The sequence below is a fragment of the Moschus berezovskii genome, chromosome 9 (assembly GCF_049115385.1).
Source record: "Moschus berezovskii isolate FMDL1 chromosome 9, NW_MosBer_1.0, whole genome shotgun sequence".
In the NCBI taxonomy this organism is placed as follows: Eukaryota; Metazoa; Chordata; class Mammalia; order Artiodactyla; family Moschidae; genus Moschus; species Moschus berezovskii.
The window spans coordinates 36,469,389-36,495,594 of NC_142468.1; the positions used below are offsets into that span (position 1 = coordinate 36,469,389).

The 26,206-nt window shown below is 41.2% G+C and overlaps 1 protein-coding gene across 1 annotated transcript in view; it reads left to right on the forward strand.

Moving 5' to 3' along the window:
* The window catches only part of GCH1 (GTP cyclohydrolase 1), a 61,914-nt gene that overhangs the window by 20,707 nt on the left and 15,001 nt on the right, over positions 1-26,206 (forward strand). The window contains exon 2 of the mRNA XM_055436172.2: positions 13,397-13,506. Within this exon, the coding sequence (XP_055292147.1) occupies positions 13,397-13,506 (110 nt within the window). The remainder of the gene's footprint in view (positions 1-13,396; positions 13,507-26,206) is intronic.

Genomic DNA, 26,206 nt, shown 5'->3' on the forward strand with positions numbered 1-26,206 from the left:
TGAAAAATAGTCTTTTACTGGTTTCCTAGGATAAACTGCCATAGATAATTTCCTTTTTAAAAAAAGCCTTTTTATTAGTTTGAAGATTTAATGGGATTCTCCTTTCCCCTGAAACTTCCAGTTTTATTTCAAAAAGTAAAGGTCAAAATAGCATTAAATTACTGAATTTTCCTGCATATAAACCAAATAAATAGTTGGTAAAACAGAATTTTACCATTGAGGTGCAACAGCTCTGGGCTCCAGCAGCCAGTTGGTATCAGGCCACTCTTTCTAGCTGCTCTCCTGGGCTGGCAGGTAGCTTGACCCTCTCCTCTCCTTCAGCCTCTGTATTTATAACTTTTATCTTTCTTTTAAAAAATCAGATTTACTCTCTTCATGTCCTAGTTTTTCCATGTATGGATGTGAGAGTTGAACCATAAAAAAGGCTGAGCACTGAAGAATTGATGCTTTCAAATTATGGTGCTGGAGAAGACTCTTGAGAGTCCCTTGGTCAGCAAGGAGATGAAATCAGTCAATCCTAAAGGAAGCCAGTCCTGAATATTCATTGGAAGGGCTGATGTGGAAGCTGAAGCTCCAGTACTTTGGCCACCTGATGTGAAAAGCCAACTCTTTGGAAAGGACCCTAGTGCTGGGAAGATTGAGGGCAAAAGGAGAAGAGGGTAATAGAGGATTAGATAGTTTAATGGTATCATTGACTCAATGGACATGAGTTTGAGCAAACTCCGGGAGATAGTGAAGGAGAAGGAAGCCTGGAATGCTGCAGTCTGTGGGGTCTCAAAGAGTCGGACACAATTGAGAGACTGAATAACAATGACAACATTTCCTTTGCTGTCATTAACTTTGTATTTCATCACCTCATAGCTGCAGCAACTCCAGATTTGGTCTGGTCTCTCCAGGCTCAGGTGGCTGGTAATGAGGATCTCATCTGGAAGTCAGAGGACAGGGGTCAGACTCCAGCTCTTGAACCAACATTTGGCTCTTCTTCAGCAAGCCCTTAGTGTTTCCAAATAGAGCATCAGTTTCCTCAACTGTCAAATGGGGATGATAACTTTTGACCAATGCGGAGTGTGGCAGGACTTGAAAGAGGCCATGAACTAAATATGAATTTTCACTTGAAAGAAAAATGCTCTAAACGAAGGAAATCTAATTTCTGCCCAGTGCATGACTCATTCAGGCAGTGCACCTTTCTTTTTACTGTTTCCCACCTCCCTATTTCATTTTATATAGTACCTCTTTTCCTCACCCCCTCTAGAAAACCCTCTCTTTCCTCTTATCCATCTTTAAGGCCTGGCTCAAATCTGTATCTTTAGTTTAACTGTATTTCCTCTCCTGGTCCATAATTTTCCCCTTACGGAAACTATTACTTTTGTCTTTTAGCTATGGTCTTTCTCTGAATATTTTTACATATAGGCTTATTTCTCAGATCTTAAGGTTTTTGATATCACAGTTTGATATATTTGTGTCCAGCTTGGCAAGTAGTAGTACCGGACTTCTAGGAAAACTGGATCGTGTTATTCTCAACACTGATTTATAGTGAGCTGTAGGAGCCAGTTGGTTCCTTAAATAGCTGATATTTTTCAGGGAGATGGGAGCAGCTTTCTCGTGTGAGGTCCTCCTTCCTCTGCTTTTCGCTGGACCACGTGGTTCTTTCTGCCACCTGCTCTGAAGGTAGCTCCACCTTCTTCCCTTCCTCTCTCCTCTTGTCACCCACCCCACTGTCCCCAGCCTCAGTCCGTCTGCCAGGCCTCTTGCGCAGAGCTCACAGTGTTCTGCCTGAGTTGTCACCCTCTGCTGTGGTGACTGTCGTGAGGGTGTATGGAGAGAAATTATATTGCCCATCATTCGGACCTTGCTGAACAGCAACTTAGAGCCAGTAGTAGGTCCATTTTCAATCCTCATCCTCTCTCACCCCTAAAAGCATGTGTTCCTGGTTTGACTGATTACTTTTTAAAAGACATAATCCTGGGATCACCCCATAGCCAGTGAATCAGACTTTGTCTGGGTGGCTTGGGAAATTATATTTTCCAGCGTTTCCTATGATTGGCTATATTTGGGAGCCGCTGTTCTGCACTTGATCATAGCCAAAAGGCCGAGAAGCGATTGGGAGCCACTGTTCTAAAAGATGATCTCTTGTCCTTTAATCATCTGTCACGAATGATAGAGTCTTGTACACCCTGCTGGTACTTATTTGTCACAAAATCCAACAATTTGTCAAATTGTTCCATAAAATGGAATGGTTCTATAAAATCCATCAGTATGAAATCTCATGACATAAGTGAAGCAGAATGCTAAGGATGACTGTATTAAAGACTTTGAAGCAAATGGATAGTTTATCAGATTGGTGTGTTCTTTCTTTAGAACTGTCACAAATCAGACCTTGTTACCACCATCTATTTTATAAGTTCCATTTTCACTTACACAGCTGGATTGTGGAAGATATACAGAATTATCCAATTGAAGAACTGAATTTGACAAGTGTGTGTGTGTTTTTAATGACTCCTTGAATATACCATGTTTCTTTCTTTAAATAGCCTTTTAAGGATCTTATTTTCATCTACTACAAATTTTCAGAGTAGTAAACTGTGACCAGAATGAGAGTTCTTTGGCTTAGGTAACTTTAAGAGTTACTAGTGTATATGATTGGCAACCTTCAGTTTTATCCATGAATCAATCTGAATAAAACAGATGCTTTTCTCTGCCTCAGTACAGAAAGCCACTAGCCATTGCTGTGCACATCCCAAAAGCTGACCTAGGAGTCATGTTGAATTCCTTTTTTAAAACCATCATCTTACCTGTAAGGGCCCTGCCAGCCAGGTCACAGTCTGCGCAGGGCCTGAGAGAGAGCTCATTCCTTCTACTTTACCATACTACTTCTTGAACCACTGTGCGTGTGGTTCCCTAAGAGCCAGTCAATTAATTGTGGGTAGAGAGGTTTTATGTGCTTCCGTTTTCTCATTTCAGTATTTTATTGTCTTATGAATAAACTATTATGAACATTACTGTTGTAATCAAGAAAAAGGTCTTTAACTTCTGTATGAAACGTGTCTGTCACTGATGTTGTGTTCATGATAAGGCCAGCTGAAAGGATGGGAATAGTGCACTGCTACTGTATTTACTGAATGAAACATGTATATCAATACTCATTTGAGAGCATCCAACATTTGTTTCCATAGCCATGGCTATCTCCCCCCCCCCCGGTTTTATTAAGATATAATTGACATATCAATTCAGTTCAGTCACTCAGTCATGTCCGACTCTTTGCACATCCATGGGCTGTAGCACGCCAGGCCTGCCTGTCCATCACCAAGTCCAGGAGTTTACTCAGACTCATGTCCATTGAGTTGGTGATGCCATCCAACCATCTCATCCTCTGTTGACCCCTTCTCTTCCTGCCTTCAGTCTTTCCCAGCTTCAGGGTCTTTTCCAGTGAGTCAGTTCTTTGCATCAGGTGGCCAAAGTATTGGAGTTTCAGCTTCAGCATCAGTCCTTCCAATGATATTCAGGACTGATTTCCTTTAGGATTGACTGGTTTGATCTCCCTGCAGTTCAAGGGACTCTCAAGAGTCTTCTCCAACACCATGTTTCAAAAGTGTCAGTTCTCATATAACATTGTATAGATTTAAGGTGTACAGAGTTTTGATTTGATACCTTTATATGTTGCAATAGAATTACCACCCTTTTAAGATCTATTCTCTTAGCAACTTCAAATATGTAATTTTTTGTCTGACTCTTTGTTACCCCATAACTGCACCATGCCAGGCTTCCTTGTCCTTCGCCATCTCTCAGAGTTTGCTCAAATTCATGTTTATCATGTCAGTAATTCTATCTAACCATCTCTTCCTCTGCTGCCTCATCTCCTTTTGCCTTCAATCTTTCCCAGCATCAGGACCTTTTCCAATGAGTCGGCTTTATGCATCAGGTGGTCAAAGTATTGAAACTTCAGCTTCAGCAGCAGTCCTTCCAATGAATATTCAGAATTCATTTCTTTTAGGATTGACTGGTTGGATCTCCTTGCAGTCCAAGGGACTCTCAAGAGTCTTCTCCAACACCACAGTTCAAAAGCATCAATTCTTTGGCGTTCAGCCTGCTTTACGGTCCAACTCTCACATCCATACATGACTACTGGAAAAACCATAGCTTTGACTATACAGACCTTTGTTGGCAAAGTGATGGCTCTTCTTTTTAATATGTTGTTTAGGATTGTCATAGCTTTCCTTCCAAGGAGCAAGCATCTTTTAATTTCATGGCTGTACTCACCATCCAAAGTGATTTTAGAGCCCAGGAAAAGAAAATCTGTCACTGTTTCCACTTTTTCCCCATCTACTTGCCGTGAAAGTGATGGACTAGATGCCATGATGTTCGTTTTTGAGTGTAGAGTTTTAAGCCAGCTTTTTCACTTTCCTCTTTCTTCCTCATCAAGAAGCTCTCTCGTTCCTCTTCACTTTCTGTCATAAGGGTGGTATCAGCTGCATATCTGAGGTTGTTGGTATTGTCCCTGGCTATCTTGATTCTAGCTTGTGATTCATCTAGCATGGCATTTTGCATGATGTACTCTGCATAAAAGTTAAACAGGGTGACAATATACAGCCTTGTCTTATTCCTTTCCCAATTTTGAACCTGTCATTCATTTCATGTGAGGTTCTAACTCTTACTTCTTGATCTGCATACAGGTTTCTCAGGAGACAGGTGAGGTGGTCTGGTATTCCCACCTGTTTAAGAATTTTCCACAGTTTATTGTGATCCACAAGGTCAAAAGCTTTTGCATAGATGTTTTCCTGGAACTCTCTTGCTTTATCTGTGATCCAACAAATGTTGGCAATTTGATCTCTGTTCCTCTGCTTTTTCTTTTTTTTTTTTCCTCTGCTTTTTCTAAACCCAGCTTAAACATCTGGAAGTTCTCAGTTCATGTAATGTTGAAACCTAACTTGAAGGAATTTGAGCATAATCTTACTAGCATTTGAAATGAGCAAAACTGTATGGTAGTTTGAACTTTCTTTGGCATTGCCCTTCTTTGGGACTAGAATGAAAACTGACCTTGTCCAGTTCTATGTGTTAATTATAATAAAAAAGCTGTGCATTAAATCCCTAGAATTTATTCATCTTTAACTGGAAGTTTGTACTCTAGGACTAACCTCTCCCAATCTCCTTCACCCTCCCAACCCCTTGTAACCACTATTAGACTCTCTGTTTCTCCAAGTTCAGCCCTTTTAGATTCCAGTTATAAGTGAGATCATATGCTGTGTGTCTTTCTCTGGCTGATTTATTTAGCTTAGCATGAGGCCCTCAAGGTCTATTCATGTTGTCTTAACTATATTTTAATTGCTTAAAAGCAATATGAGAATTTACCTCTGCCAAGGATGACAAACCTAGACAGCATTTTAAAAAGCAGAGACATTACTTCACTGACAAATGTCCACATAGTCAAAGCTGTGGTTTTTTCCAGTGGTCACATATGGATATGAGAGTTGGACCATAAAGAAAGCTGAGCACCAAAGAATTGATGCTTTTGAACTGTGGTGTTGGAGAAGACTCCTGAGAGTTCCCTGGGCTGCAAGGAGATCAAACCAGTCCATCCTAAAGGAAATCAGTCCTGACTATTCATTGGAAGCGCTGATGCCGAAGCTCCAATACTTTGGTCACCAGATATGAAAAACTGACTCACTGGAAAAGACCCTGATGCTGGGAAAGATTGAAGGCAGGAGGAAAAGGGGATGACAGAGGATGAGATGGTTGGATGGCATCACCGACTTGATGGACATGCGTTTGAGCAATCTCCGGGAGTTTGATGGACAGGGAAGTCTGGCTTGCTGCAGTCCGTGGGGTCACAAAGAGTCGGACATGACTGAGCGAATGAACTGAACTGAAGGATGGCAGGAAGGAAAATTTCCAAAATAGCCAGACTTTTACTTTCTCTGCAGTGCACTGGATCTTTCCTGCTGACAAACTTGCCGTTTGTGAAGTAAGTTCATGGAGCATATCAAAGCGTGCAGCAGCTCTGCCTACTCCAGCAGATGGTGTGAATGGTTGTCTAAAGTCATCTTAGTTTCTTTCATTATGTCAGTCTGTGGAATGTTCCGGTTCATGCTTATTTTGGCCAGTTTTCACAAATGTTACCTTTGTCTTGTTAAGTGCTAAAAGCTGTGTGTGCTCTAAGTACTAACAAGATGTGTAGTACCATGATGGAAAGGAAAGTGGCAATAGTGATTTTCTTTCCTCTTTTAATTTGTTTTAACGTTGCTCTTAGGACAAACTTCAGACAAGAGGTAGAAAGCAAACATTTCAATGCCACACTCAGGGCAGAAGCCTTTTTTTAATTGCAGAGTATGATTTAGTGTGTTTCTGAAGGAGTTTGTAGCATTACAACAGTCCTTCCTGTGAAATCCTACTCTAGTTACCTTTTTTCAGAGGGAAAAAAACCCCACCAGCACGTGTATGAGCTCAGTTTAAGGAATCTTTTTTCATTATTAATGAAATATCTCAAATATATAAGAAAAAGTATAAAGAACTTGTTTAGCCAGCATTCACCTGATTTTAGCAAACCTTAATATTTTGCTATAATTTGCTTTTTAAAAATGCATGTAAAGCTCATCGTTACCTCTTTCTGATCCTGTTGCCCTCCCTTCACAAAGTTAACCACTGTTGTGAATTTGTTCTCTTACTCTCATGCCTATATTTATATTTTCATTTTATGTGTATGTCCACAAATAGGTAGTATTGTTTTTATTTCTTCTAAATGGTTATATTCTGGTTGATGGAATAATTAATCAATAGTCAATCTAAGTAAGAAATGGAAAATTTTATTCCAGTCAACCTGGGGATTATAACCCAAGAGACAGTGTCTCAGAGAACTTTAAACTGTTCAGAAGAGGTAAGCGGGCTGGTCAGTACATATGTGATTTTGACAAAGGGGTTCATGCAATCAAGCATACATCTTGGTAGAAGGTTACTGTTGCTCAAGAGGAGGAGATATCTTAGTTGATGGCTTTAGTGATATTTTTAAAATTTATTTTTATTTGGCTGCGCTGGGTCTTAGTTGTGGCATATGAACTCTCAGTTGTAGCATATGGGGTCTAGTTCCCTGACCGGAGATTGAACCTAGGCCCCCTGCATTGGAAGCATGGAATCCTGGTCACTGGATGACCAGGGAAGTCTGTTTAAGTGCTTTTCTAAGTAAGATGTATAATTGTTCTTCTGATGCACACTTAAATACCGAATATATGTTATTACCAATAATACTGCAGTAAGAATCCTTATGTTCCCTTGGCCACATGAGTTTCCTTAAAGTCTTTTCTATCTTAAGGAAGGAAATCACAGGGTAAAGACTGACATATTAATTAGATAAAATGGAAGATCTCTGTTTAGCTCTGGCTCTGTGCATGGCATGTAGGGTACTGTGTGGAAACTCCAAAGCTTTAAGCTGCAGTACTTACTTCCAAGTTTGGGAGAAATGAGCACGCATAACAGTGGTGCAGGAAGTACAACACAGTAAGTCCTGTATGCTGGTTGAGGCAGCTCTAATGTTAGAGGGTTCCGGCCAGTGATTCAGCTGTTTCTACCCTAAATCAGTTGGGCTTATCTTTGTTGGCCCCTTGAGTTGATTTAATTCCAGCCGAGAGCACAGAGGTCTGATGCCTTATTAGGTCTCATCTTTTTCTGTCTTAATTTTGAAAGCAGTAGGCAGACCCCATTCTCTCTCTCCTGTTGCTTAAATCCGGCACATGTTCAGTGTTCCAGGTCTTCTTCCATCATTTTTAAATGCTGTGTTCCCGACAATACATTGGCTGTGCAATTTTTACTTTCCTGAGATCTCTAATTTTTGGTGCTAATCACAAAACATCCAGGATAGTGCTAATTACTATTACCATTCATGCAAAAGAAATTTCATTAGATATAATTTTCCTTTTGTGTGGAATTTCCCCTAGGAGTTTCCTTCTACCCCTGCAAAAACAGGTCTGTGTTCCTTAAAATATATGTTGTGTGACTAGGAGCATTTGAAGGTGTAAAAATTCTGTAGCAGCACAGAACATGGAATACTTCAAAACAGCTGCTTTGAGTGTGGTTCCAGATACATTAGCATCTTCTGGGAACTTGTTAAAAATGTAAATTCTCAGGCTCACCCAGACCTTCTAAATCAGAAGCTCTGGGGGCAGGGTTCAGTGATTTTGTGTTTTAACAAGCTCACTGGAGGAGTCAGAACTCCTGATTCAAAGGGTGCGTACATACGTACTTTGGGTCATATCGTAGGCCTGCCTTACTGCACTTTCAGGAAGGGACTAAACACTTGAGGGATGGTTGCCCAGCAGGGTTATTCATTGTCATTGCTTGGTCATTAATGACATGAGAAAGGTATATTTTTATACATTTTGTGTGTGGTGATGTTATAGATGGCCTTTAACTTTTGGAGGCAGCTTGGTTTCTTTTGTTGGTTATGACCAACAGTAGGAAATAGAATGCTATAAATCCTTGTTTCCAGGGTTACCTCCTTGCTGCTGATAACAGGCAGGAAATTAAAACAATCTGTGATAGTGTTTTGTTCTTATTAGCTACAGATGGTAGCTTTCAGATATGTTGCAGCAAAACATAAATAAATATAGTAGAGAGACTTCATTACTGAAGAAAAATGACTCGGCTGGGTCAAATTTATAGTCTGGGTCCATTTTAATGAAATGGGATATAGGCAACGTATCAGTGTTCTATTAGCACACAGAGTATGACAACACATGAGGTTGCTGGTTTTCTTCTTTTTGGTTTAGTTTTGAATATGTAAAACAGTTGTGTGATTTCAAAATTATAGAACAAATTTTATTCAAAGATATCTCACTTCCATGGTATCCCTTTCCCCTTGTTCTCTTGGTCCGGTATGGGTAATCATTTTGTTTGCTTTTTGGCTTATTTTTCTAGTGTTTCTCTTTGAAGATAAGTGTTTATGTGTTTATGTTCGTAACTCCTCCTTTCAACTTTTACACAAAAAGTTGCATAATATACCACAAGTTTTTTAAAGAAAGTGCTATTAATTTGCAACTTGTATTCAATAAAATTTACCAGCTTTATGTGTACAGCTTGAATTTTGACAAACTCATACAGTTGCATAGCCACCAATACAACCAAGGTTTAGATGGTTTCCATCAATCAAACAAAAAATGTCTTCATATTCTTTTGCAGCCAATCCTCTCTCCCACCTCTATGGTCTCTGATAAACTATCTGCCTCCTTTCTATCACTGTATTTAGTTTTTCTAGAATCTCACATAGTTTTTTTGTGTGTATGTATTGGAAGGACTGATGCTAAAGCTGAAACTCCAATACTTTGGCCACCTCATGCGAAGAGTTGAGTCACTGGAAAAGACTCTAATGCTGGGAGGGATTGGGGGCAGGAGGAGAAGGGGACGACAGAGAATGAGATGGCTGGATGGCATCACCAACTCGATGGACTTGAGTTTGAGTGAACTCCGGGAGTTGGTGATGGACAGGGAGGCCTGGCGTGCTGTGATTCATGGGGTTGCAAAGAGTCAGACACGACTGAGGACTGAACTGAACTGATGTGACTTCTTTCACTTAGTATAATTCTTAGGATGTTCAACCACAGTACACAAATCATTATTTTATCCCATTTTATTGCTGAATAGTGCTCCACTGTTTATACATTACAGTTGATAGACATTGTTTTGTTGTTTCTTTTAAACTTTTTATTTTGAAATACTTTTGGACTTATAGAATAATGAAAATATAGTACAGAGAGATTCCACATACCCCTTCCCCAGTTTCATCTAATGATAACATCTCATATGGCCATGGTACAATCACAACACTGTGAACTAAACCACAGGCTTTATTTCAATTTTAGTTTTTCTATTGCTTTTAGTTATTATGTGTCTTTAGTCTCTTTTAATGTGGACAGTTCCTTGATCTTTCCACATCTCTTTTATTTTTCATTTACTTATTTGGCTGCACTGCATGGTTTGTCGGAGAAAGCAATGGCAAGCCACTCCAGTACTCTTGCCTAGAAAATCCCATGGATGGAGGAGCCTGGTAGGCTGCAGTCCATGGGGTCGCTAAGGGTCAGACACGACTGAGCGACTTTACTTTCACTTTTCACTTTCACACATTGGAGAACGAAATGGCAACCCACTCCAGTGTTCTTGCCTGGAGAATCCCAGGGACGGGGGAGCCTGGTGGGCTGCCGTCTGTGGGGTCACACAGAGTCGGACACGACTGAAGTGACTTAGCAGCAGTAGCAGCATGGTTTGTACAGTCAGAGTTCCCCGACCAGGCCCACAGCAGTGGGAGTGCAGAGTCCTACTCAGAGGACTGCCTGGGAATTCCCTCTGTGTCTTTCTTTAAAAGAGTACTTGTCTGGGTATTTTGTTGGCAACCTACTCCAGTATGCTTGCTTGGAAAATTCCATGGAAAGAGGAGCCTGGCAGGATATAGTCCATGGGGTCACAAAGAGTCTGACACGACTAAGCACAGGATGCACATTAGGTATTTTGTAGAATGTCCTTCGATTTGTCTGGTGATTAGACTGCAGTTTCAGATTTTTGGGAAGAATACTACAGAGGTAATGTGCCCTGCTCATGGTCTTATGTTAGGTGCTACATAATATCAATATGTCTTATTACTTGTAGTTTATTGTGTTAGTTGCTCAACTATGTCTGACTCTTTGAGACCCCATCAGTCTTCTCTGTTCATGGGATTCTCCAGGCAAGAATATTGGAGTGGGTAGCCATTCCCTTTCTTCTCCAGGGGATTTTCCCAACCCAGGGATTGAATCCTGTTCTCCTGCATTGCAGGCAGATTCTTTACCGTCTGAGCCACTGGGGAAGCCCCCTATTACTGGCATAGTTAAACTTAATTACTTGATTAAAGGAGTGTCTGCCATGTTTCTCCATAGTAAAGTTGCTGATTTTCCTTTTCTGTAGTCTGTTCCTTAGAAGCAAATTGTTGCTTTTTAAATTGTGATGTACATCAACGTGGGCTTTCCAGGTGGCACTAGTGGCCAAGAACCCACCTGCTAATTCAGGAGACATAAGAGATGCAGATTCGCTCCCTGGATCAGGAAGATCCCCTGGAGGGGGGCATGGCAACCCACTCCAGTATTCTTGCCTGGAGAATACCATGGACAGAGGAACCTGGCAGGCTACAGTCCACAGGGTCGAAGAGTTGGACATGACTGAAGCAACTTGGCGCGCACACACGTACATCAGTGTGCATGGGAACATAGTTTGGCAACTCTCTTAACCATAATTATAGTAATAGTAATAATATTATCTACCACTGACCCCACCTGCATATTTCTAAACACAAGTGGATTATTTTATTTAATTCTCAGGATACCCCTATGAAGTAGAAGCTTTTTTCATGACCGTTTTACAGCTGAGAAGATTGAGGTATAGAGTGCCTTGCTCAAGATTCAGCAGTTAGTGATGGAGCCAGATGCTAACATAAGCGTAACTCAAGGGCCAGCATTTAACACATGCCATATGGTTGTTGTCAGAACTTAGAAGGGTATGCGCTCATTCTTTTCCAGAAAAGGCAAATGAACACTTCCTATATTTGACAATTGTCTTTTCTTCTTTAAGAAAAAAATTTTTGTTTTTACTTTCAGGAAGATTCCTTGTGTGACTCAAGATTTTAGTCAGCTATGAGTGGCAGTACTGTTACACTGAAATCATGGAGAACTCCAGGATCATTTGGGGAGCCCTGAGAATCTATTTTTGAACTTCTTTCAAAAACACAGCTGAAGGTTAGGGCCTCGTATTCAGAATAGAAAACTGCTTTTGGAAAAGGAGTATTTACTTAAAAGAATGGCCCTGAGCCTTCTCCTCTCTGGATTTTATCAACCTCTCTCAACAGGGGTGTTGTGTTTATCTGTGTGTCTAAACCCTACGTGTTCGCTTTTGTTTACAGCACTGATGACTGCTCTGCGACACAGTCAGGTGTGTCTCTGAATAGCCTAACACAGGCGATGACACTGTGTTTAATGATGACTCAGTATCAATGATGACTCTCTTCTAGTAGCGACGGAGCCAGGGAAGGTCGGGCTGTGTGGGCACCTCGTCTCTCTGACTCACTCAGCAGCCTGCCTTTCTGAGGGGAAATAGCAGTAGGTGGCTACAAGCTCTGTTCATCCCCTCCCTTCTGTCTGATGCTGGGTATCCCCAGATCTCTGAAATCACGCAGCTAGATGACTTCAATATATCCAGTCTGCCATGCTGTTCAGATATGAGTGTTCAGTTCAGTTCAGTCGCTCAGTCGTGTCCGACTCTTTGTGACCCCATGAATCACAGCATGCCAGGCCTCCCTGTCCATCACCAACTCCCGGAGTTCACTCAAACTCATGTCCACAGAGTCGGTGATGCCATCCACCCATCTCATTCTCTGTCGTCCCCTTCTCCTCCCACCCCCAATCCCTCCTAGCATCAGACTCTTTTCCAGTGAGTCAACTTGTCGCATGAGGTGGCCAAAGTATAACAATAATGTTTTTGTTTCTAAATGTCTGTTGTAAGCCTGGCCATATGTGACCGTGTCCACAGGTTAAACCAGACACTGTTCATCACCCAGAGCCAACCTGAATAAGCACACACATAAAAACTATACAGTGTTGATTTCCTTAGGAAGGGAGGAAGGCAACTATTTAGAATGAATCTGATGCTTGCATACAATAGCTGGAAAATATTATAAGAGTAGAAAATTATTTGGGATAGTAATAACAGAGGTCAAGTTTATGGGTATCTGGATATAGCTTCAGAAAGCTAATGTCGTATTATATAGAAGTATATGTTGGATCAGGTTTTATTGAGTCAAAATAAAGGGCAAAGGTTTTCAGAGCCTGCAGCAGCTACCTGAAAAAAAAATGGTGTTTAATCTTATTATTTTAACTTTTTACCTTGTTATTTTAAGTTTTTCTCATATAGAGTTTTCTACACGTTTGTTATAGACAAAGTGTTAGGTACAAGAAGATGTAAGGTAGAAAATGAAAGTAGCCTATTTCTATCACCAGAAACACCCCTTCTTTTGTGCTGCATAGTTTATCTCCTTTCCTCCCTCTTTTTATCTCCCTTTGCTATGCTGCAAATACACTGGTAAGCCTGCATTTTTAATGTAGTACCATATCCTAAGGATTTTCTTATGATTTAAAGAAAAAGACTTCACTAATTTGGTGGGAGAAAAATAGCTAGTTTTAATTTGCATGCTGTTCATGTTTTAATTAGGATTAACATTCTTGATTGTCAGTTTATATGTACCTATGGAGTGCTGGCTTGCTGTGATTCATGGGGTCGCGGAGAGTCGGACACGACTGAGCGACTGAACTGAACTGAACTGATGGAATGCTAACTTTTCTATTCTTTATTTTACTGTAAAATTGGAAACATTACTAAAGCAAGCCTCTGATTTCAGATGTCCTGAATGATGCTATATTTGATGAAGACCATGATGAGATGGTGATTGTGAAGGACATAGACATGTTTTCCATGTGTGAACATCATCTAGTTCCTTTTGTTGGAAAGGTAAGTTTTTCTGTGTTGTTTCCTAACAATATTTAAAAGCACAATGACAGTTTTAAAGTTAGGATAATTACATTTTAAACTGTCACCTGGTAATTCCTAATATCCCAGATACACATGAACATCTATTCTTCATCAGCCCAACTAATTGAATGGCTGGAAATGAACTAAATAGAAACAAGTAGCAGAAGGCCCTCAGGGCAAGCATTTCACAGTAAATACCATGTTAATAGGTTAAAATAATGAGATTAAAGACCATCTTTTTTTCTAGGTACCTGCTGCAGTCTCTGAAAAACCTTTGCCCTTTATTTTAACTAAATAATATTTGATCCAAGCTATACTTTCATATAATATGACATGAGCAGTAATGATTGCAGAATTTCTTGTGGCAGAGGTTATAGTATTAGTGGATTTGTTTCCAACCCTTTTAAAATATTTTAGGAAAAATGAATTTGTGAGCTCGATAATGTTAATGTTGTAGTTAGACATCCCTCTGAGAACATGTGGGTTACCAAGAGTTATTCTATTCTCTTCCCTCCTCCCATATCATAATTTTTTTTCCTTTTTATTAATAATTTTCGAATGGAAGACTTATAGGAAATAGTGGTATGAATATACCCATCACCTAAATTTAATGTGTTAACATTTGCCTCACATTTTTTGTTAAAGTATTTTTTCATTTTTGTAGAAGTGAGATGTAGAAAAATGTACAACTCATTAGGGTAATTCCAAAATGATAGGATACTGAATGAGGAATTCCCCAGGTCGGTAGGTGCCCAGTATGCTACTGGAGCTCAGTGGAGAAATAACTATAGAAGGAATAAAGGGATGGAGCAAAAGCAAAACCAATACCCAGTTGTGGATGTGACCAATGATAGAAACAAGGTCCGGTGCTGTAAAGAGCAATATCGCATAGGAACCTGGAATGTTAGGTCCATGAATCAAGGCAAATTGGAAGTGGTCAAACAGGAGATGGCAAGAGTGAATGTCGACATTCTAGGAATCAGTGAACTAAAATGGACTGGAATGGGTGAATTTAACTCGGATGACCATTATATCTACTACTGTGGGCAGGAATCCCTTAGAAGAAATGGAGTAGCCATCATGGTCAACAAAAGAGTCCGAAATGCAGTACTTGGATGCAATCTTAAAAATGACAGGATGATTTCTGTTCGTTTCCAAGGCAAACCATTCAATATTACAGTAATCCAGGCCTATGCCCCAACCAGTAATGCTGAAGAAGCCGAAGTTAATTGGTTCTATGAAGACCTACAAGACCTTTTAGAACTAACACCCAAAAAAGATGTCCTTTTCATTATAGGGGACTGGAATGCAAAAGTAGGAAGTCAAGAAACACCTGGAGTAACTGGCAAATTTGGCCTTGGAGCACGGAATGAAGCAGGGCAAAGGCTAATAGAGTTTTGTCAAGAGAATGCACTGGTCATAGCAAACACCCTCTTCCAACAACACAAGAGAAGACTCTACACATGGACATCACCAGATGGTCAACACCGAAATCAGATTGATTATATTCTTTGCAACCAAAGATGGAGAAGCTGTATACAGTTAGCGAAAACAAGACCAGGAGCTGACTGTGGCTCAGATCATGAACTCCTTATTGCGAAGTTCAGACTTAAATTGAAGAAAGTAGGGAAAACCACTAGACCATTCAGATATGACCTCAATCAAATCCCTTATGATTATGCAGTGGAAGTGAGAAATAGATTTAAGGGACTAGATCTGATTGATAGAGTGCCTGATGAACTCTGGACGGAGGTTCGTGACATTGTACAGGAGACAGGGACCAAGACCATCCCCATGGAAAAGAAATGCAAAAGAGCGAAATGGCTGTCTGAGGAGGCCTTACAAATAGCTGTAAAAAGAAGAGAGGCGAAAAGCAAAGGAGAAAAGGAAAGATATAAGCATCTGAATGCAGAGTTCCAAAGAATAGCAAGGAGAGATAAGAAAGCCTTCCTCAGTGATCAATGCAAAGAAATAGAGGAAAACAACAGAATAGGAAAAACAAGAGACCTCTTCAAGAAAATTAGAGATTCCAAGGGAACTTTTCATGCAAAGATGGGCTCGATAAAGGACAGAAATGGTATGGACCTAACAGAAGCAGAAGATATTAAGAAGAGGTGGCAGGAATACACAGAAGAACTGTACAAAAAAGATCTTCCCGACCAAGATAGTCACGATAATGTGATCACTGACCTAGAGCCAGACATCTTGGAATGTGAAGTCAAGTGGGCCTTAGAAAGCATCACTACGAACAAAGCTAGTGGAGGTGATGGAATTCCAGTTGAGCTATTTCAAGTCTTGAAAGATGATGCTGTGAAAGTGCTGCACTCAATATGCCAGCAGATTTGGAAAACTCAGCAGTGGCCACAGGACTGGAAGAGGTCAGTCTTCATTCCAATCCCAAAGAAAGGCAATGCCAAAGAATGCTCAAACTACCGCACAATGCACTCATCTCACACGCTAGTAAAGTCATGCTCAAAATTCTCCAAGCCAGGCTTCAGCAGTATGTAAACCGTGAACTCCCAGATGTTCAAGCAGGTTTTAGAAAAGGCAGAGGCACCAGAGATCAAATTGCCAACATCCGCTGGATCATGGAGAAAGCAAGAGAGTTTCAGAAAAACATCTATTTCTGCTTCATTGACTATGCCAAAGCCTTTGACTGTGTGGATCACAATAAACTGTGGAACATTCTGAAAGAGATGGGAATCCCAGACCACCTGACCTGCCTCTTGAGAAACCTGTATGCAGGTCAGGAAGCAACAGTTAGAACCGGTCATGGAACAACAGACTGGTTCCAAATAGGAAAAGGAGTGCGTCAAGGTTGTATATTGTCACCTTGCTTATTTAACTTATATGCAGAGTACATCATGAGGAACGCTGGGCTGGAAGAAGCACAAGCTGGAATCAAGATTGCTGGGAGAAATATCAATAACCTCAGATATGCAGATGACACTACCCTTATGGCAGAAAGTGAAGAGGAACTCAAAAGCCTCTTGATGAAAGTGAAAGAGGAGAGTGAAAAGGTTGGCTTGAAGCTCAACATTCAGAAAACAAAGATCATGGCATCTGGTCCCATCACTTCATGGGAAATAGATGGAAAAACAGTGGAAACAGTGTCAGACTTTGTTTTTTTGGGCTCCAAAATCACTGCAGATGCTGATTGCAGCCATGAAATTAAAAGACGCTTGCTCCTTGGAAGGAAAGTTATGACCAACCTTGATAGTATATTAAAAAGCAGAGACATTACTTTGCCGACCAAGGTCCGTCTAGTCAAGGCAATGGTTTTTCCCGTGGTCATGTATGGATGTGAGAGTTGGACTGTGAAGAAAGCTGATCGCCGAAGAATCGATGCTTTTGAACTGTGGTGTTGGAGAAGACTCTTGAGAGTCCCTTATACTGCAAGGAGATCCAACCAGTCCATTCTAAAGGAGATCAATCCTGGATGTTCATTGGAGGGACTGATGCTAAAGCTGAAACTCCAATACTTTGGCCACCTCATGAGACGAGTTGACTCACTGGAAAAGACTCTGATGCTGGGAAAGGTTGGGGGCGGGAGGAGAAGGGGACGACGGAGAATGAGATGGCTGGATGGCATCACCGACTCTGTGGACATGAGTTTGAGTGTACTCCGGGAGTTGGTGATGGACAGGGAGGCCTGGCGTGCTGTGATTCATGGGGTCGCGGAGAGTCGGACACGACTGAGCGACTGAACTGAACTGCTACCTCACAGATCAAGAACTAGAACACTATCAGTATCTAGAAAGCTCACCTTGTGCCCCTTGAAAATCCCCAACCCATCTTGTTAGCACAGTATATGGATTTCTGACATTATAGATTGGTTGATTTCGCTTGTTTTTCAACCACTGTATATATACAGGTGGAGTCTGCAGCATGTACTCTTTGGTGTTTGGCTTCTTTTGTTCTACATTGCAGGAGTCACTGATGTTACTGCCTGTCATTCTAGTTTGTTTATTTTCATTGCTATATATAATTCCTTTGTACAAACATACCACAATTTATTGTTCTGTTTTTGATGGCTATTTGTCTTTTTTCCTCTCTCTCTGTGTTTGTGTTTTTCGGTTGTTGTTGGTGGTGGTTTTTTTTTTTCTTCTTTTTGGCTATTACAAATAATACTGCTGCCAGCATTCTTTTGATGTACGGATACATCATATTTCTTTTTAAATTTTTTATTTCTTTTTTAATTTTAAAAAACATTAATTTGTTGGCCACATCATGCGGCTTGCAGGATCTCAGTTCTCCAACAAGGGATTGAACCTGGGCCATGGCAATGAAAACCCAGAATCCTAAGCACTGGGCAACCAGGGGACTCCCTAATCTATTTTTTACCTTAAGTATAGTTGATATACAATATTATATTAGTTTCAGGTGTACAGTAAAGTTGTTCAGCTATATATATATGTTTTTCAGACTTCTCCATTATAGGTTACTATAAGATACTGAATATATTTCCATGTGCTATACTGTAACTACTCATTCCCTGTCTATTTTATGTATAGTAGTTTGTATCCTAATTTATCCCTCTCCCCTTGCCTTTCCCTTTAGTAACCATATGTTTGTTTTCTATGTTTATTAGTCTGTTTCTGTTTTGTATATTATTTTTAAGATTCCACATATAAGTGATATCATATGATATTTGCCTTTCCCTTCCTTACTTATTTCGCCTAGTGTTCTCTAGCTCAATCCATGTTGCTGCAAATGGCAATACTTCATTCTTTTTTATGGCTGAATAATAGTCCACTGTATACATATAACTGGGCTTCCCTGGTGGCTCAGATAGTAAAGAATCTGCCTACGATGTGGGAGACCAGGGTTTAATCGCTGGGTTGGGAAGATCCCCTGCAGAAGAAAATGGCAATCCACTCCAATATTCTTGCCTGCAGAATCCCACGGGCAGAGAAGCCTGGCAGGATTCAGACACAACTGAGCGACTAACATGCACACACGCACATACATATAACACATCATCATAAACCAGTTGTATCTTGATGGGCACTTGAATTGTTTCTATGTCTTGGCTATTATATTAATAAATAGTGCTGCTGTGAACATCGTGATGTTCATATGAATAATGCTACTGTGAACATTCTTTTTGAATTAGAGCTTGTATCTTTTCTGGATATATGCCTGGGAGTGGGGCTGCTGGATCATATGGTAACTCTAGTTTTTTTTTTAAAGGAACCTCCATTCTGTTTTTACGTAGTTCAATTCAGTTCAGTTCAGTCGCTCAGTCGTGTCCAACTCTTTGCAACCCCATGAATCACAGCATGCCAGGCCTCCCTGTCCATCACCAACTCCCGGAGTTCACTCAAACTCATGTCCATCGAGTCGGTGATGCCATCCAGCCATCTCATTCTCTGTCGTCCCCTTCTCCTCCTGCCCCCAACCTTTCCCAGCATCAGAGTCTTTTCCAGTGAGTCAACTCTTCGCGTGAGGTGGCCAAAGTATTGCAGTTTCAGCTTTAGCATCAGTCCTTCCAATGAACACCCAGGATTGATCTCCTTTAGAATGGACTGGTTGGATCTCCTTGCAGTACAAGGGACTCTCAAGAGTCTTCTCCAACACCACAGTTCAAAAGCATCAATTCTTCGGCGATCAGCTTTCTTCACAGTCTAACTCTTATATCCATACATGACCACGGGAAAAACCATAGCCTTGACTAGATGGACCTTTGTTGGCAAAGTAATGTCTCTGCTTTTTAATATACTATCAAGGTTGGTCATAACTTTCCTTCCAAGGAGTAAGCGTCTTTTAATTTCATGGCTGCAATCAGCATCTGCAGTGATTTTGGAGCCCCCCAAAATAAAGGCTGACACTGTTTCCACTGTTTTCCCATCTATTTCCCATGAAGTGATGGGCCCAGATGCCATGATCTTTGTTTTCTGAATGTTGAGCTTCAAGCCAACCTTTTCACTCTCCTCTTTCACTTTCATCAAGAGGCTTTTTAGTTTCTCTTCACTTTCTGCCATAAGGGTGGTGTCATCTGCATATCTGAGGTTATTGATATTTCTCCCGGCAATCTTGATTCCAGCTTGTGCTTCTTCCAGCCCAGTGTTTCTCATGATGTACTCTGCATATAAGTTAAATAAGCAGGGTGACAATATACAACCTTGACGTACTCCTTTTCCTATTTGGAACCAGTCTGTTGTTCCATGTCCAGTTCTGACTGTTGCTTCCTGACCTGCATACAGGTTTCTCAAGAGGCAGGTCAGGTGGTCTGGTATTCCTATCTCTTTCAGAATTTTGCATAGTGGCTACACCAATTTGCATTCTCACCAACAGTGTAAGAGGGTTCCCTTTTCCCCATACCCTGTCCAGCATTTATTATTCGTAGACTTCTTGATGATGGTCATTCTGATTTATGTGAAGTGATAGTTTATTGTGGTTTTGATGTGGATTTCTCTAATAATTAGCATTTTTTCATGTGCCTGTTGGCCATCTATGTCATCTTTGGAGAAACGTATGTTTAGGTCTTCTGCCGATTTTTTGATTGGATTGTTTTTTTCAATATTGTGTTGTATGACCTGTTTGTATATTTTGCATATTAACCCCTTGTTGATCCCATCATTTGCAAATATTTTCTCTCATTACGTAGATTGTCTTTTTGTTTTGTCAATGCTGTGTAAAAGCTTATAAGTCTGATCAGGTCCCATTTATTTATTTCTGCGTCTATTTCTTTTGTCTTTGGAGACTGATCTAAGAAAATATTGCTATGACTTATGGCAGAAAATGTTTTGTCTATGTTCCCTTCTGGTAGTTTTACGGTGTGTCATGTCTTATATTTAGGTCTTTAAACCATTTTGAGTTTATTTTTACTTATAGTTCAAGGGAATGTTCTGATTTCATTAACGTCCATGTAGCTGTCCTACTTTCCCAACACCATTTGTTGAAGAGACTATCTTTTCTGCATTGTATATTCTTGTCTCTGTCATAGATTGACCGTAAGTAAGTATGTGGGTTTATTTGAGGGCTTTCTGTCCTGTTCCACTGATCTCTGTGCACTGGAGCTTTGTAGTATTGTCTGAAGTCTGAGACAATTATGCCTCCAGCTTTTCTCTTTTCCCTCAGGATTGTTTTGACAATTCTGGGTCTTTTGTGGTTCCATATAAATTTTAGCGTTACTTGTTTCAGTTCTGTGAAAAATGTAATTAGGTATTTTGATGCCTACAAAGAGTTTACAAATTTGGAAAATTCAGCAGTGGCCACAGGACTGGAAAAGGTCAGTGTTCATTCCAATCCCAAAGAAAGGCAATGCCAAAGAATGCTCAAACCACCACATAATTGCACTCATCTCACACGCTAGTAAAGGAATGCTCAAAATTCTCCAAGCCAGGCTTCAGCAATACGTGAACCGTGAACTTGCAGATGTTCAAGATGGTTTTAGAAAAGGCAGAGGAACCAGTGATCAAACTGCCAACATCTGTTGGATCATTGAAAAAGCAAGAGAGTTCCAGAAAAACATCTACTTCTGCTTTATTGACTATGCTGAAGCCTTTGACTGTGTGGACCACAACAAACTCTGGAAAATTCTGAAAGAGATGGGAATACCAGACCACATGACCTGCCTCTTGAGAAATCTGTATGTAGGTCAGGAAGCAACAGTTAGAACTGGACATGGAACAAGAGACTGGTTCCAAATAGGGAAAGGAGTACATCAAGGCTGTATATTGTCACCCTGCTTATTTAACTTATATGCAGAGTACATCATGAGAAACACTGGGCTGGATGAAGCACACGTTGGTATCAAGATTGCCGGGAGAAATATCAATAACCTCAGATATGAAGTTGACACCACCCTTATGGAAGAAAGCAAAGAAGAACTAAAGAGCCTCTTGATGAAAGTGAAAGAGGAGAGTGAAGAAGTTGGCTTAAAACTCAACATTCAGAAAACTAAGATTATGGCATCTGGTCCCATCACTTCATGGCAAATAGATGGGGAAGCAGTGGCAGACTTTATTTTTCTGGGCTCCAAAATCACTGTGGATGGTGACTGCAGCCATGAAATTAAAAGACGCTTGCTCCTTGGAAGAAAAGCTATGACCAACCTAGATAGCATATTAAAAAGCAGAGACATTACTTTGCCAACAAAGGTCCTGTTTAGTCAAAGCTATGGTTTGGTAAGAGAAACCCAAATAAGACAGTAGGTATTGTGAGGGGGCATCAGAGGGCAGACACACTGAAATCATAATCACAGGAAACTAGTCGATCTGATCACATGGACCACAGCCGAATGTGGTCCACTGGAGAAGGGAATGGCAAACCACTTCAGTATACTTGCCTTGAGAACCCCATGGACAGTATCAAAGGGCAAAATGATAGGATGCTGAATGAGGAATTCCCCAGGTTGGTAGGTGCCCAGTATGCTACTGGAGGTCAGTGGAGAAATAACTCTAGAAGGAATGAAGGGATGGAGCAAAAGCAAAACCAGTACCCAGTTGTGGATGTGACCGGTGATAGAAGCAAGGTCTGGTGCTGTAAAGAGCAATATTGCATAAGAACCTGGAATGTTAGGTCCATGAATCAAGGCAAATTGGAAGTGGTCAAACAGGAGATGGCAAGAGTGAACATTGACATTCTAGCAATCAGTGAATTAAAGTGGACTGGAATGGGTGAATTTAACTCAGATGACCATTATATCTACTACTGTGGGCAGGAATCCCTTAGAAGAAATGGAGTAGCCATCATGGTCAACAAAAGAGTCCGAAATATGTACTTGGATGCAATCTTAAAAATGACAGAATGATCTCTGTTCGTTTCCAAGGCAAACCATTCAATATTACAGTAATCCAGGCCTATGCCCCAACCAGTAACGCTGAAGAAGCTGAAGTTGAACGGTTCTATGAAGACCTACAAGACCTTTTAGAACGAACACCCAAAAAAGATGTCCTTTTCATTATAGGGGACTGGAATGCAAAAGTAGGAAGTCAAGAAACACCTGGAGTAACAGGCAAATTTGGCCTTGGAGCATGGAATGAAGCAGGGCAAAGGCTAATAGAGTTTTGCCACGAGAACGCACTGGTCATAGCAAACACCCTCTTCCAACAACACAAGAGAAGACTCTACACATGGACATCACCAGATGGTCAACACCGAAATCAGATTGATTATATTCTTTGCAGCCAAAGATGGAGAAGCTGTATACAGTTAGCAAAAACAAGGCCAGGAGCTGACTGTGGCTCAGATCATGAACTCCTTATTGCCAAATTCAGACTTAAATTGAAGAAAGTAGGGAAAACCACTAGACCATTCAGATATGACCTAAATAAAATCCCTTATGATTATACAGTGGAAGTGAGAAATAGATTTAAGGGACTAGATCTGATAGATAGAGTGCCTGATGAACTCTGGACGGAGATTCGTGACTATGTACAGGAGACAGGGACCAAGACCATCCCCATGGAAAAGAAATGCAAAAGAGCGAAATGGCTGTCTGAGGAGGCCTTACAAATAGCTGTGAAAAGAAGAGAAGCGAAAAGCAAAGGAGAAAAGGAAGGATATGAGCATCTGAATGCAGAGTTCCAAAGAATAGCAAGGAGAGATAAGAAAGCCTTCCTCAGTGAGCAATGCAAAGAAATAGAGGAAAACAACAGAATAGAAAAAAACAAGAGATCTCTTCAAGAAAATTAGAGATTCCAAGGGAACATTTCATGCAAAGATGGGCTCGATAAAGGACAGAAATGGTATGGACCTAACAGAAGCAGAAGATATTAAGAAGAGGTGGCAAGAATACACAGAAGAACTGTACAAAAAAGATCTTCACGACCAAGATAGTTACGATAACGTGATCACTGACCTAGAGCCAGACACCTTGGAATGTGAAGTCAAGTGGGCCTTAGAAAGCATCACTACGAACAAAGCTAGTGGAGGTGATGGAATTCCAGTTGAGCTATTTCAAATCTTGAAAGATGATGCTGTGAAAGTGCTGCACTCAATATGCCAGCAAATTTGGAAAACTCAGCAAGGGCCACAGGACTGGAAAAGGTCAGTCTTCATTCCAATCCCAAAGAAAGGCAATGCCAAAGAATGCTCAAACTACCGCACAATGCACTCATCTCACATGCTAGTAAAGTCATGCTCAAAATTCTCCAAGCCAGGCTTCAGCAATATGTGAACCGTGAACTCCCAGATGTTCAAGCAGGTTTTAGAAAAGGCAGAGGCACCAGAGATCAAATTGCCAACATCTGCTGGATCATGGAGAAAGCAAGAGAGTTCCAGAAAAACATCTATTTCTGCTTCATTGACTAGGCCAAAGCCTTTGACTGTATGGATCACAATAAACTGTGGAACATTCTGAAAGAGATGGGAATCCCAGACCACCTGACCTGCCTCTTGAGAAACCTGTATGCAGGTCAGGAAGCAACAGTCAGTACTGTACATGGAACAACAGATTGGTTCCAAATAGGAAAAGGAGTACGTCAAGGCTGTATATTGTCACCTTGCTTATTTCACTTATATGTAGAGTACATCATGAGGAACGCTGGGCTGGAAGAAGCACAAGCTGGAATCAAGATTGCTGGGAGAAATATCAATAACCTCAGATAGGCAGATAACACTACCCTTATGGCAGAAAGTAAAGAGGAACTCAAAGGCCTCTTGATGAAAGTGAAAGAGGAGAGTGAAAAGGTTGGCTTGAAGCTCAACATTCAGAAAACAAAGATCATGGCATCTGGTCCCATCTCTTCATGGGAAATAGATGGGGAAACAGTGAAAACAGTGTCAGACTTTATTTTTTTGGGCTCCAAAATCACTGCAGATGCTGATTGCAGCCATGATATTCAGTTCAGTTCAGTTCACTTCAGTCGCTCAGTCGTGTCTGACTCTCCGCGACCCCATGAATCACAGCACGCCAGGCCTCCCTGTCCATCACCAACTCCCAGAGTTCACTCAAACTCATGTCCATCGAGTCGGTGATGCCATCCAGCCATCTCATTCTCTGTCGTCCCCTTCTCCTCCCGCCCCCAACCCTTCCCAGCATCAGAGTCTTTTCCAGTGAGTCAACTCGTCTCATGAGGTGGCCAAAGTATTGCAGTTTCAGCTTTAGCATCAGTCCTTCCAGTGAACACCCAGGATCGATCTCCCTTAGAATGGACTGGTTGGATCTCCTTGCGGTACAAGGGACTCTCAAGAGTCTTCTCTAACACCACAGTTCAAAAGCATCAATTCTTCGGCGATCAGCTTTCTTCACAGTCCAACTCTCATATCCATACATGACCACGGGAAAAACCATAGCCTTGACTAGACGGATATTAAAAGATGCTTACTCCTTGGAAAGAAAGTTATGACCAACCTAGATAGCATATTAAAAAGCAGAGACATTACTTTGCCAACAAAGTTGCGTCTAGTCAAGGCTATGGTTTTTCCCGTGGTCATGTATGGATGTGAGAATTGGACTGTGGAGAAAGCTGAGCACCGAAGAATTGATGCTTTTGAACTGTGGTGTTGGAGAAGACTCTTGAGAGTCCCTTGTACCGCAAGGAGATCCAACCAGTCCATTCTAAGGGAGATCAATCCTGGGTGTTCATTGGAAGGACTGATGCTAAAGCTGAAACTGTAATACTTTGGCCACCTCATGCGACGAGTTGACTCACTGGAAAAGACTCTGATGCTGGGAAAGGTTGGGGGCGGGAGGAGAAGGGGACGACAGAGAATGAGATGGCTGGATGGCATCACCGACTCTGTGGACATGGGTTTGAGTGAACTCCGGGAGTTGGTGATGGACAGGGAGGCCTGGCGTGAAAAGCTGAGCGCTGAAGAATTGATGCTTTGAACTGTGGTGGTGGAGAAGACTCTTGAGAGTCACTTGGACTACAAGGAGAGCCAACAGGTCCATCCTAAAGGAAATCAGTCCTGAATATTCATTGGAAGGACTGATGCTGAAGCTGAAACTCCAATACTTTGGCCACCTGATATGAAGAACTGACTCATTTGAAAAGACCCTGATGCTGGGAAAGATTGAAGATGGGAGGAGAAGGGGATGACAGAGGATGAAATGATTGGATGGCATCACCGACTCAATGGACATGAGTTTGAGTAAATTCCTGGAGTTGGTGATGGACAGGGAGGCCTGGCATGCTGTCGTCCATGAGGTTGCAGAGTCGGACACAACTGAGCAACTGAACTGAACTGGGGATTGCATTAAATCTGTAGATATGTATTTGGAGTCATATGGCCATTTTCACAATAAAAATCCTTCTAATCCAAGAGGATGGTATATATTTCCATTTCTTTGAATCATCTATACTAGCAGTACTCTTCCCATGTACCCCTACCTCCCTCAACAAGCATTTTGGACTGGGAAATGTGGAAGCCAGGTGGAACCAGTGTCATTCTCTCTTCACTGACTGCTAGTAAACTAGCATGTATACATACATTCCTTGTGACCAGAGTCCATGATGCTTCAGCCCCTCTGTCTATTCACGCAGAGCTCCCAGTAGGCAAGGGGGCTCTGCAGGGGGAGGGTCTGCACCTGTGGACCTTCTTTCCTAGGAGCACTGGCCCTCATGCCTTTTTTTTTTTTTTCATAATCAGATCTCTACCTGCTTACGTGGAGATCTTTCTTATGGCTTTGGTTATATAAGAAATCTTCGGTCAGTTTCTAGTTGGTTTTCTGTGTGAATTGTTCCACGAGTAGGCGGATTTTTGATGTGACTTTGGGGAGTAGGGG